At 37.4% G+C, this 12,414-nt stretch overlaps 1 protein-coding gene across 1 annotated transcript; it reads left to right on the top strand.

Annotated features, from left to right (window-relative positions):
* Nucleotides 1–2,617: 2,617 nt before the first annotated feature.
* Nucleotides 2,618–11,907, top strand: jmjd8 (jumonji domain containing 8). Its single transcript, XM_034143186.1, has 9 exons — nt 2,618–2,817; nt 6,153–6,242; nt 7,307–7,355; nt 7,702–7,798; nt 7,876–7,944; nt 9,164–9,283; nt 10,525–10,592; nt 10,702–10,836; nt 11,445–11,907. Exons 1-9 carry the CDS (start codon nt 2,717–2,719, stop codon nt 11,523–11,525), a joined length of 810 nt encoding a protein of 269 aa, XP_033999077.1. The 5' UTR covers nt 2,618–2,716; the 3' UTR covers nt 11,526–11,907.
* Nucleotides 11,908–12,414: the final 507 nt, after the last annotated feature.

The following is a 12,414-nucleotide window of genomic DNA, read 5'->3' as shown; positions in this document are numbered from 1 at the left end:
GGCCTTACATGTTTGTCATGGCAGGAGAATGTCTGCAGTCACACACGGAATACTCATACAGTATACTCCGGGTGATTTACCGTACATTGTGACAGTACATGTACATACTGCATGTATAGCTAACGAGGCTAGCTATACATGCTAGCGGAAAACAATGTATTCATGCCAGTTACAATGAATGACCGAACGTAGCCAGTGGTGTTTTTATATGTACAAAAGTGGTGGGGCACAAAAAACTTAGATGTCTATATATAAGCTTCTGCAGTGACGTGCAGTGAGGTTCATGGCTGGTTCATGGCACTGACTCTTCAGGTTTACAAATATTATATTTTGACCTAAACCAAAATATAATATTATTTTCAAAAGCTTTTTTTGTCTGATGCTTCGATTAATTTTAAACAGACAGTTCAACAAAAGGATACCCAAAAAATGTAATTTTATCATTTAAATATTGAATTGTTCTCTCTTAGTAAGATCCCATTTTCAAAAAATTGCGGTCTTACCTTGACTTGAAGATGAAGTCCATTTGCCTATCCTTCTGGACAAAAATGTCTATAACTTTTTTGTAAAAGTCCTCCTTATCTTCTTGTAGTTTCAAAAGTCTATCATAAATCTAATCGATAGATTTATGATAAAAAATGTATAAAAGTAGGGTAGACATGTGGATGTTATCCGGCTGAACAAAATGTGCATTTATCTAACAGGTACTTTTTCCACAGATCTTATTTCGAGCTATTTTCTAAAATGCTATGGAGAAATCTCATTGCTTTTTTGTGCTTACTTCCTGGTTTTAGGACGCGCCACTGCAGCTCTCTCGTCTCCTCTTCAAGCACCACACTTTTCGCGGCACACGTACTTACAGCCAATCAGCTCTGAATGATTTGAGATGACGTATGGTGGGGATGGTAGCTCCGTGCCCCTCTGGTCATTATTTTTTTGCCACACACATTACATAGAAAAATACTCTGAGCATGCGCAGTGTAGTTTTTACAGTCACCGTTCACTTCACAGCGAGAGGAAGGGGCATCATCAGGTTTTGTCCCACATGGCTCTAAACAGCTCAATAGGCACACACTGTGACTGTAGACACACTAATTAGAAGAACACAGACTAAAACAGCAATGTACAGACGAATCAGATGATTAAACATGATCTTAAAATATATTTTATATATTTTTTTATTTATGTTTTTGCATTTTTGTAATCATTATTTGTAATACTTTCTGCTGACACTAGGTGGGGCTGTGCCCCACCTGCCCCTAATGACCAGTCGCCACTGGCCCTAGCATATTGTTGATGTTGCCAGTTTATGACCGGGCAACTCTCTGTCAGAGATAGTTATTGTTGTGGGACACCTGGAACACATCCTTCTCGGGGTGTAGATGACCCCGAGCCATAAGCGACAACAAATGTGGTTCAGTTTCCTCAGCTGTTTAGTCTATCTATTGAAGAATGTTGATTATTACACTCTGAACTAGTTCAAACCTCGAGCTACAGGAGGGTTCTTCAGAATTGATTGTGGCATCTCTACCGTGTGGTCAACTCGTGGCCCGTGACATGTCTTGTGAATTCTCCGGCCGAAGCTCCAAATAAACCGTCAGTGTTTGCCATCAAAGCTCCAGCTCTCCTCGTGTCTCTCTGAGTCCTGACTCCCATTGCTTCAGAAGTTTCCCCCACAGGTTTATTATTAAAGGTAACATTTTTTTCTTTTGCACTAAATAATACTTTATTTAATTTGTTTTGCATTTCCATCATCAGATTAGTCCAAATGATTTGTTAAAAAAAATATATATTTTACATAAAACAAAGCAATGTTAATTCTGTTTCAAATTTGTTTAGTTTTTCCATTTAAAAATAAATAAATAAAAATAACCGATAAAAATACCGTTAAATTACTGGATCAATAAGCAGTATCGGTAAGAGTATAGCGCCGTTAAAATATTCACAATTTATAAATTTTAACAGCTTTTTATGCTTTTTTTTACTGAACTATTTATTTACTCTTTGTCTTTTTTGTTAAGTTAATGTTAGTGTTTTTAAATGTGTACTTGCTGCCTTGTAATACTTATTGTTCTTTTCTACTTGATACCTTGTTTATTTTTTATACGTTCTATTTTTTATTTATTTAGAATAATTTTTACCATTATAACTATTAATTTTGTCAGTGTTATTATAACGTTTTGTTTATGTATTTTAATTTTTTTAAGGATTAAATACTATCAACATTAAGACTTTAAAAAATAGCCTGGCTCTGTTCAAAGTTCAAAAAGAGGCTGTAAAACAATAAAATATAACGACCAACATCGTGTTTTTTATTGCCACTTTCATGTGAGAGTTAGTCACAAATGGATACACAACAAAATAAAAGCAGTAAAAACTGAATTATATACACAAACACAATATATATACAGCACGTTATTTTGATATATTTAATTTTTTCAATCATATCTCCACTAAAATGTAGCATGACGTCTCACATTGTATTTCAGTTATCGGTAATGTATCCAGAACACTGTTGTATTATCGAGACAGTGAAAAAATCAAATGTTCTTCCCATTACACTTGAACGCAGCACGCATTCAGCTTCTAATGTGGTGGTTTCTGATTGGCTCTTTGGCAGGAAGTGAAAATACTTCATTCTCAGGGATGATGCGAGAGATTCACAGGGTTTCTCCTTAATTTAGTAATCATTTAGATTTCTGTGATAAAGTTTTGAATGGAATATAATACGGCTGTATTAACTGCATGTGCTCAGTTTGTTTTATTATGTTTTATTGGGATAAAAGCAGCGGAACCGTCGGGTGACGGAGGCGGATGGTGAGTCGAGTCGACACTAAAAACTGACATAGCCTGTGTGAAGTTATTTTAACATAATGTTTTTATTTGACCATTTTATCTCTTGCACTACACGCAACATGTTGCCTAGTTCAGCCCTCATACTCTAACCGAGCTTTACACCGAATCCCATTTAAAATGTTGTCAGTTTACCAAGTCTTCCCTAAACGTTAAACACTAGGAGAACTTTTTTTAATTACTATTAGTGAATCGTAAATAAGTATTTTCCCGAGTTGTGTACTTATTAGGCATGTATATTTTTTAGAATATTTAGGTATTTGTACCATCAAGGAAAATGTTGTATTTTTTACTGCACGACATTTTTTGACATTTACAACCACCTTCCTTTTGTGATATGATGCCGTAATACTACCAAGAAGCTCAAATTGGCCTATAATACTTAGTTATAAACAGAATTATATGAAACTCTTCTACGTAGCACTTTTAATTAAATAATGTTTTTTTTGTAAGTACATTTAGTTGCTAAATCGTTTTTTTTGTACTTGAACTGTCTCTGGATTATACATAATACATTGCAGCACACGCAAAGTGTCTCCTACATCAGTCCTGACACCTGCTGTTACTCTAACACCAAGCTCCATTTCCAAATGTGTCAGTTTAACGTGTAACATAAAACAAGCAGATTTTAACACCTGAAGCAATTTCTCACTTTACCAGAAGTGGAAACTAATTGAGTACATTTATCAACGTAATGTACTTAAGTACAAATTCTAGTTTTACCTTACTTGAGTAGTTCCATTTCCTGCTACTTTATACTTCTACTCTACTACATCTCAGAGGGTAATACCTTTACCTTTTTCCTGCAAAACATTACCTGAAAACCTTCAAAACAGTTGAAATAATACAGAATACACTTACATGCAGCAGAAATGATTATACAGAAACATCATATACCAAATTCTGGAAAATAAATAAATATTCAATATCTTGTGGTCAGTTTCTCCGCCTCAATCAGTATCTAGGGGAGATGTTTTTGGCATTGTTGCCCTTTACCTCCCTTCATTTCTACTGTATATAAAAGGAGAATACTGACGGGCAATTGTTTTTAATTTCTTAAAGTAAAATTAATTAATTATTTTACTTTAAGAGCATTTAGCTAATCCTGACTTCCATTTAAATAAAGTTTAGATGCAGGACTTTTACTTATAGTGGAGTATTTTCACAGTGTGGTATCACTACTTTTACCGCAGTAAAGGGCCCATGTCATGGCCATTTCTACTGATCATAGTTCCATTGTTGAGGTCTACTAGAATATATTTATACTGTGCAATTTTCCAAACTCACATTGGTTTCTCATACAGCATCTCTGTATAGTTTGTGTATTCACTCTCTGTCCTAAATGGCTTGTTGGAGCTCCTGCCCCCCCCCCCTCCTCCCTGTGAGCCCAGTGTGCTCTGATTGGTCGGGACGTTGCGAGGCTCGCTGCTCAGTGAGCTGGCTTACTGGTGTGGTTTCCGGGTCGGCGACACAGTGAGAACAAGCGAAACTCATCCTGAGCACACACAAACACTCACAGCCAGTGGCGTCGCCTGGCCTGGGCATCCGGGGCTTTAGCCCCGAATGATTTTTCTGTAGCCCCGGACAATTCTCCCTCAATAATATAATACATTAACCGTGCTTTACGTGAACCTCATCATGACACAAGAGAGGACGGCAGCAATGTAATTTCCCGTGTTCAGTGAATGCAACAGAGGCATGACACCAGACCAATCAGAGAGTTGCATGGAAATAAACGTGTGCTTGTGTCATTCAAGCTCGGCTCTGTGTGTGTGTGTGGCAATAGCGCATAGTGTGATAGAGCGAGAGAGAGGGAGAGAGGGGGAGGGACCGGTGCCCGGTGCCAGCATGGACCATGTTGTTAGCATCTGGTTAGCTAGCTGCACTAACGGACATAAGGAGCTGTTTGTTCCACAAGAAGCTGGAGGAGAGTCCTCTCCTCTCAGACTGAGAGACCCAGGTGAGCTAAAGGACTCTCTGAGTGTTTAGATAGTTAACTTTAGTCTAAGTTATCTCAGTGGGTCTCAAACGGTTTGGTCACAAATTATTCAAAAGATTATTTCCGCGGCACACCTTCATATGATCATTATAGTTATAAAAAAAAAAAGAGAATAAAGGAAAAACAGTTATGAAATACTATATGGCAGTAAAACAAGAATAGAGTTTAAAAGGGGAGTGATTAGTAAAATATCCATAAAGAAAAAGTACATCTGTTTACAGTTCTGCTTCATATGGGTGTTGAGAGAGGTATCCATAGATCTCTTCATTTTGCTCTCAAAGTGCACCAGATTGATGCATTTAACTTCAATATTTAAAAAAAAATCTTCCCGGGGGAGCATCCCCCCGGACCCCCCCTAGAGGAGGTGAGCCCCCCACTCATAAAAAATACCACTTTACCCCTGCCTATATGCCGTGAGCTGATTATCGAGCCTTCATTGTAACAGTCGCGGGTGTACTGTGTGTGTGTGCGTGGGGAGTGTTGCAGTGAAAAATGCCACTGTGGGCTAAGCCCCGAATGTTTTCAGGTCCAGGCGACGCCCCTGCTCACAGCCGAAGTAAAAACAATAAGTGTGGCTTGATATTGAGTAAGAACAAGGTTTATAACGCTGTGAGAATGGGTCTGCGGAGAGCATTTCTCCGCCATCCCAACTCGTCTATTACCAGCGTTCAGGGAGCTCTATGCAAGTCAATGGGGACTCCCTGTTAGTTAGCCAAGGGATCCTGGTGTGTGAGGTGCTCCGCGGATTGGTCCATTTGGGCCAATCCGGTCATTTGTTGTTGATTTGGGTGTTCACACGTCACAGAACCCAGGAAGCAAACAATGGAAAATGAGAAATCTCCAACGAGGCGTTCTGGGTCAGCATAGACAGGTCTTTTCTGTGTTAGAGTTTTACTCGCTACAGGGTGTACTTTGAGGGTTTGTGACTCTGCAGACCGTTTACATGCAGAAAAACCTTCATAACACACAAGGGGACGGGTAATAACCGGAAAAGCATGACATGGGACCTTTAATACTTCTTCCTCCACTGCAGGGAGGTTTTATTAGTGTATTGAACTTGAATAATAATGGCATAATTGGAATAAACTGCAAACTGAAATGTTTATTAAGACAGCTCAAGTGATTTGACCAGAAAGTTTCATGATTCAACTGACCAAACTCTTCTTAACTTGATTCCAAAATAAAATAAACACAAGTTTAATAATGTTTTGTATGCAATGCATTACCACAGTGTCTAATATGTCTTTTTCTGAATAGAAGATTTGTTTTGTTCTTATGTTCATGTCTGTTGTGTGTTCAGGTCTTCAGGCTTCAGACTACAGGATGAAGGAGATTGTAACATCGACATTTTGGACGGCTTTTCCCTCTCACATAAACAGTTCATTGAAAGGTACGTGTAGTATTAACATCTCCTTAACATCTCCTAAATATCTCGGAGCTGCCATCCATGGAGGACCTTTACTCCCAGCGGCTCAGGAAGAAGGCCCTCAGGATTATCAAAGACCCCCATCACCCCAGCCTCAAACTGTTCTGTCTGCTGCCGTCTGGCATCCGGACTAAAACCACCAGACTCAGCAACAGTTTCATCCCACAGGCCATAAGACTGCTAAACACCTGAACTAAGAACATCCATAACATTCACCAGTTTTTAACTTAACAAATTATGTATCACTTGTATATAGATTCTTATGGCACTACTTCTATTCTATTTTATTGTATTTACTTGCACTATTTTATCTGTGTTTTGTGTTGCACTGTTGGAGGAGCCTGTGACCTAAGCTTTTCATTGTCATAACTACACTGTAGCTCTGTACGAATGACAATAACAGCCTTGAACCTTGAATCTTGAATCTTAATGCATTAATAATGCCCCTAAAATATGTCATCACTTTAGTCAAATACTGATGTCAAATTCGATTTTGTTCAAAGTTATCCACGGATTGAACATGATTGTGACACAATAACTGAATGTAGGTTTAGCTTAAATCATATTTTCTCCAAAAGGCTTATCTATATTGTTACTAATGGACAAAGGTCATACATACCAAGTTTTGTCAAACATTTTTGTGTCTTTGAAAAAAAACATAAAACACCAGTTTTACATGTTTTTTTGTGTCAAATTTATTTAGAAATTCTCAATTTTGTGGGAAAAGAAGGCAGTAGCCAAATCGTATCAATTGTATTTATGTTTTAAACAGTAAGTAGTTCAGGTTTGAAAAAGGTTTCCTTTCGTCTTTGCTTTTGATGTTTACTTTATTGTAATTAGCATCACTTTTTAAATGTATAAACACCATTATCATATAATCAGTTTGCTCATTTGAAAAACAGCCTCTCTGTAAAACATGCAGAAACACTGAAAGTTGTCTTAAAAAACGACATTTACATTATTTCCTTTTGATTTCTCATCGATCGTCCTGATTTCTGAATTCCCTGCTGATTCAAGTGTTTCCTCAGATATGCGTACAGCAGACCGGTGATCCTCAGAGGTCTGACTGATAACACGGTGCGTATTTTTAACATGTGCAAGTACAGTAATTTAATTTAGCACATTCCTCCATCACACAACATTTTTGTATATTTATGTTTCTTGCACTTATTCTTGATGTTTTTGCCCTATTATATTTGTGATAATATAAATGTTTCCATCTATATTTCTCTGTGAATTGTTTTGAATGAAACTATGACATATTGCAACAACAACAAAAAACTCCTTTATTTTTGATCTGAAATGACAGCTGAAAGTCACCATTTGAAACCTCAACAAGTGCTTGAAAAGTGATGGGTGGGCAGAAAGTGCCCCTCTGTTATTACTTAGATAAAGAATCAGAGAAATACTCTGCCTGTTTCAGAGGTTCAGGTCGCTGTGCTCCAAGGCCAGTTTGTTGGAAGAATACGGCGCCCGCAAAGTTCGTCTCAGCACAGCGAACACGTTCTCTTACAGGAAAGGTAACTGACAGTCTGCGTGTACCCCGTAGGATTTGTTGTTGTTTATTTATTGTTTATAAGTGATTATTTTGTTCCAGTGGACATCCCTCTGCAGGAGTATGTGGACGATCTGCTGCGGCCGCAGTCTGCAGACGCACTCGGCAGCGGTGAGTTCAAAGAGTATTTACTTTTATTTTTAAATATGTTTTATTTTTGTATGTCCTCACATTATGTTGCATTGTGGGAGGAGCTTGGGACTTAAGATGTTATGTCTGTGAATATGACAATAAAGCCCTTGACGTTGACACTCGACCTCTGGAGGATTCAGCTTTAGGTCGGGAACCGTCATGCATTTTATTAAAAAAAAAGAATACAGAAAAACTCTAACTGTGGATTTTCTTGAACTTTAAATATAATTAAGTTAAGTTCGTTTTTTTTTATTAAGGTCATAATATAAAATATATAACTGTGAATGCAGTTAAATACAATATAATAATAAATAAGATAGTGTACTGTCACAACCTAGTGAAAAAACAAACACATCAAAATAAGATAAACTGTCGTAGTGCTATAATACTGAATATTATACATATTAAAGACATTCTGAGAACAATTCATTATATCACATTTGTCGTAGTGATCTGCCACAACCTACATAACATATATTTAAATCAAGTATCTTCCACATAATTGAGTCGGTAATGCTGCAAACAAAAGGAGGGGTGCGTTGGATTTATAGCAAAAGACAAAACTAGAGCATTAACATGAACAACTGTTCCACATCCGATATCTTGTCTTAATAATTAAAATATTGGAAAGCCAAAATCTTAATGAAAAAGAAGTGGATCAACTTCAAAAACAATGTGTGTTTGAGTTTTGAGTTTTTTTAGCCTTACTTGAAAGAAGGATTTGAGGATAAAATATGTTTTGTGTGAATTTCAAAAATCTTTTTCAGGCCTAGTTTCAGATTTTTGAATGTGACTCACCAGTAATGAACCCTGTCTCAGTTAGAGGTTCTGCAGGTGGATATATGCAGAGTTATTCTCCTTTTCAGAGTACTTTATCCACCTCTGGGTTTTATTTAATTTAAATGTTACCTTGAAATCAATTGCATCAAATGCAAAATGTTGCCTAGCATAGCATAGCCCCGAGTCGGGCTGCTACTCGCACCAAACTCAATTTCAAAATCTGTCAATTTAACATGTAACTTCAAAACAGGCACCTTTAAACACTTAAAGCAACTTTTTACCAGTATAAGAAATGATTCAGGATTTTGTGATGGATTATTGAAATCATCATATATCATATATAAACATAGTATTTCTACTTTGACTCTTCTTCCATGTCTGCACACAGAGCTTTATATTGATGTTTCTCTTCCTGCAGAGACGCTGTATTTCTTTGGAGACAACAACTTCACAGAGTGGCAGAGTTTGTTTGAGCAGTACGAGTCTCCCCCGTACGCCCTGCCTCACACCAGCGGAGTGTACAGCTTCGGGATCGCAGGTTCGTTCTGCTCAAATCAAATCACACCCAGTGCTGCAGAATGTGAACGTGTGGCCTGTTCGATGTTTAGTTTAGTCCTACACTCCTACGGAACAAATCGTCTACAAAGATCATCAACGATAAATCATTTAGTCTCTTTTGGTCATCCAAAGATTTCTATAAATATTGTTTCTCTGCTTCTTTTTTTTTTTCTTTATCAACTTTATTTCTGTTCTTGTTCTCGACCTAGAGAAAATGTCATCATATTCTACATGAATGAATTATGTTCCACTTTAACTGAATGCAATGTGGCCAAAGCCTATTGGCCAAAACAATACAAAAAATAAAGAAATCAAATGAGAAAAACATTCTCATTTCAGTTCTTAGCACTTAAAAAAGTTGCTGTTTTTTTAAGCTAAAGTACTAGCAGTGTTATCGCTGTTCTGAGTTAGTACTTTTGATTGCACTTTATCTCAGTTACTTTGAATAAAAGTATTTCTTGGATTTTATGAGATTTTTCTCTGTTGTTTACTATGTTTCTCTATTTCTTTGAGCTCCTTGATGTCATTATTCTGTTTCACTTTTCTTAAAGGTGGGGTAGGTCATTTTGGAGAAACCAGCTCGAGTGCGCTAGAATTTGAAAATACACAACCGAAGAAAATCTGCCACTTCCTTACAGAGCCCCTCCTCCAACACACACAAATGCGCACATGACCAATGAGGGCACGAGATAAGTTTGTGCCCCGATGGAAGGCTGACAGGCAGGTAGGCCATCCAGTTATTTTAGCCGGGCCGGCTAAAATGATTGGTCGTACTTTTACAGTATTACGGCTTCCACAGATGACATTTTTTTATGGATTTTTCGTCAAAGCACTTAAGATATTCATTGCTATCGGGATGTTAAGAGCATTCCATGGAATATAACAAAAAGTGTATCTCGAGCCGGTTTCTCAAACTTACCTACCCCACCTTTAATGATGCTTTTTTCTTTCTTTCTTTCTCCTTAACTTGACTGTAAAATTCCTGCCTCTATAGGCGCTTTCACACCGCAGTACTTTTCGGACGGAAAAGGGGGTAAAAAAGGTTCTGATGAACTCATTTTAGTTCCGGATTTTTTTGGTGTAAACGCGACATTTCGGAACTATCGGAACTAAAGTGGGAAAAGTACTGCGGTGTGAAAGCGCCTATTGTTTGCTTGTTAATTATTTTCAGCAGTGTTATGTGTTGAATAAAAACCTTCAGATCCTGGTTTGTGTCCTCAGGTCCTGGGACCGGCGTCCCCTTCCACTGGCACGGCCCCGGTTACTCTGAGGTCATCTATGGCAGAAAGGTTCTTATTTGTTCAGTTCTCTGCACGTCATGCTGATTCATTTAATCTGTGTTAATATCCTGAACGTGTTGACACAGATAAACATCTTGTTTACCTTATGTTGCCACAGCGATGGTTCCTATATCCGCCGGACAGGGAGCCTCATTTCCACCCGAACCGCACCACCCTGTCCTGGCTGAGGGACACGTACCCCCACCTGCCTGAGGAGGAGGCTCCGCTGGAGTGCACCATCAGGCCTGGAGAGGTGAGTCTGTTTTACTCAGACTAAAAACAGCAGAGAGCAGATTTTGAAATACATTTCCATTCAGTACACTAAGAAACCTTTTTTGCAAAGCATTAAAGAAAGAGAAAAACACAAGCGAGCATGTAAACAATGCAGGTTTTAAATACTTCAGAAAAGCGTAATAAGTAGCTGTGCAAATGTTTTATGAGAAATGAAATGTACTCAACACATTTGACAAAGCCCAAGGATACAGACATTATTTTAGCTGAAACATCACTCAACATTTCTGTTATGACTACTGATGCTCTCTGTGAAGAACAACATACAAAAACAATAAATACATGTAAAATAAATGATCTTTACCTGCAGTTTAACATAGTCATCTTTTTCTGGCTGGCCAATACAAAGTTAGAAAAGAGTTGGGCAAAAGAGTGAATATGTGTTTATTCCTGAAAGAGAAAAGGAAATTAAGTAAAGAAAAGAAAAGAAAGCAGCAAATCTCCATATTTAAGAGGCTGAAAAAACTGAGCTTAAAAACATTTTTGCATGAAAAATGACTTGTTAATATAATTCTAAATGTTTGCAGCTCTGCTGTCTGAGACTCATTGTTTTGGTTGTTTCTCCGTCAGGTTCTGTATTTCCCCGACCGCTGGTGGCACGCCACCCTCAACCTGGACACCAGCGTCTTCATCTCCACCTTCCTCGGCTGAACTTCTCATTCATCGCTCTCTTCAGCCGTCCAAATTAATTTAATTTAATTAAATGAATGGCGGCTGTTACATCACTTTGTCTCCATGTGCAGACTGACTGAAGAAAAACAAATGATTGTAATTCATGTTTGAGCTGCAAGTTTCAGGTTCATATTTTAGTCTAAAGAAACACACTTACATTCCAGGTGAATCTTTTTATTTTTCTAATAATGATAAAGCAATACAAAGTATTTAATTAATAGTATTTAATGCCCAAACAAGCTAAATGACTATCGGGATCAGTTGTAGATGGTACTACATTTTAATATTATGTCATATCATTTGTATCACTCTTTCTTGAAGCACACGTTGGGGAATAAAGATGGCTGCTAGTCAAATGTTTGCAGATTATTTAGGTGGTTCTTTCAACAGATAAACGATAACGTGTTGTTTGCATCAAAACTCAAGATGCAAAAATCTAATTTGCTTTTTCATTTATTTGTTCATACATTCAGTGAGTAAAAAATTGAAAAAGCGGTTTGATATTTTCATTTTAAAGGATAAGAAATGTGTTTGAGTATAAATTATTTGAACACACATCTATTTAATGCTTGATTTAAATAGTAAAAGCAGTCAAAGTAGGTTTGGTGTCATTCTTAATATTTCCACTAGATGTCACCAACGGGAGACATTTTAAAATCAATGAACAATAATATACCGGTCAGCCATAACATTATGACCACTGACAGGTGAAGTGAAGAACATTGATTATCTCGTTACAATTGCACCTGTCCGTGGGTGGGTGGGATATGTGGCAGCAAGAAGATAAACTTCTCTGTTTCATTGCAAGGCAGGTTAAAAGAAAAAACGTAGTCAGTGAAGATACAAAATGCCTTATTTGCAGATATCC

Source organism: Trematomus bernacchii, unplaced genomic scaffold, assembly GCF_902827165.1.
Source record: "Trematomus bernacchii unplaced genomic scaffold, fTreBer1.1, whole genome shotgun sequence".
In the NCBI taxonomy this organism is placed as follows: domain Eukaryota; kingdom Metazoa; phylum Chordata; class Actinopteri; order Perciformes; family Nototheniidae; genus Trematomus; species Trematomus bernacchii.
This window is presented reverse-complemented; position numbering and strand designations above follow the sequence as displayed.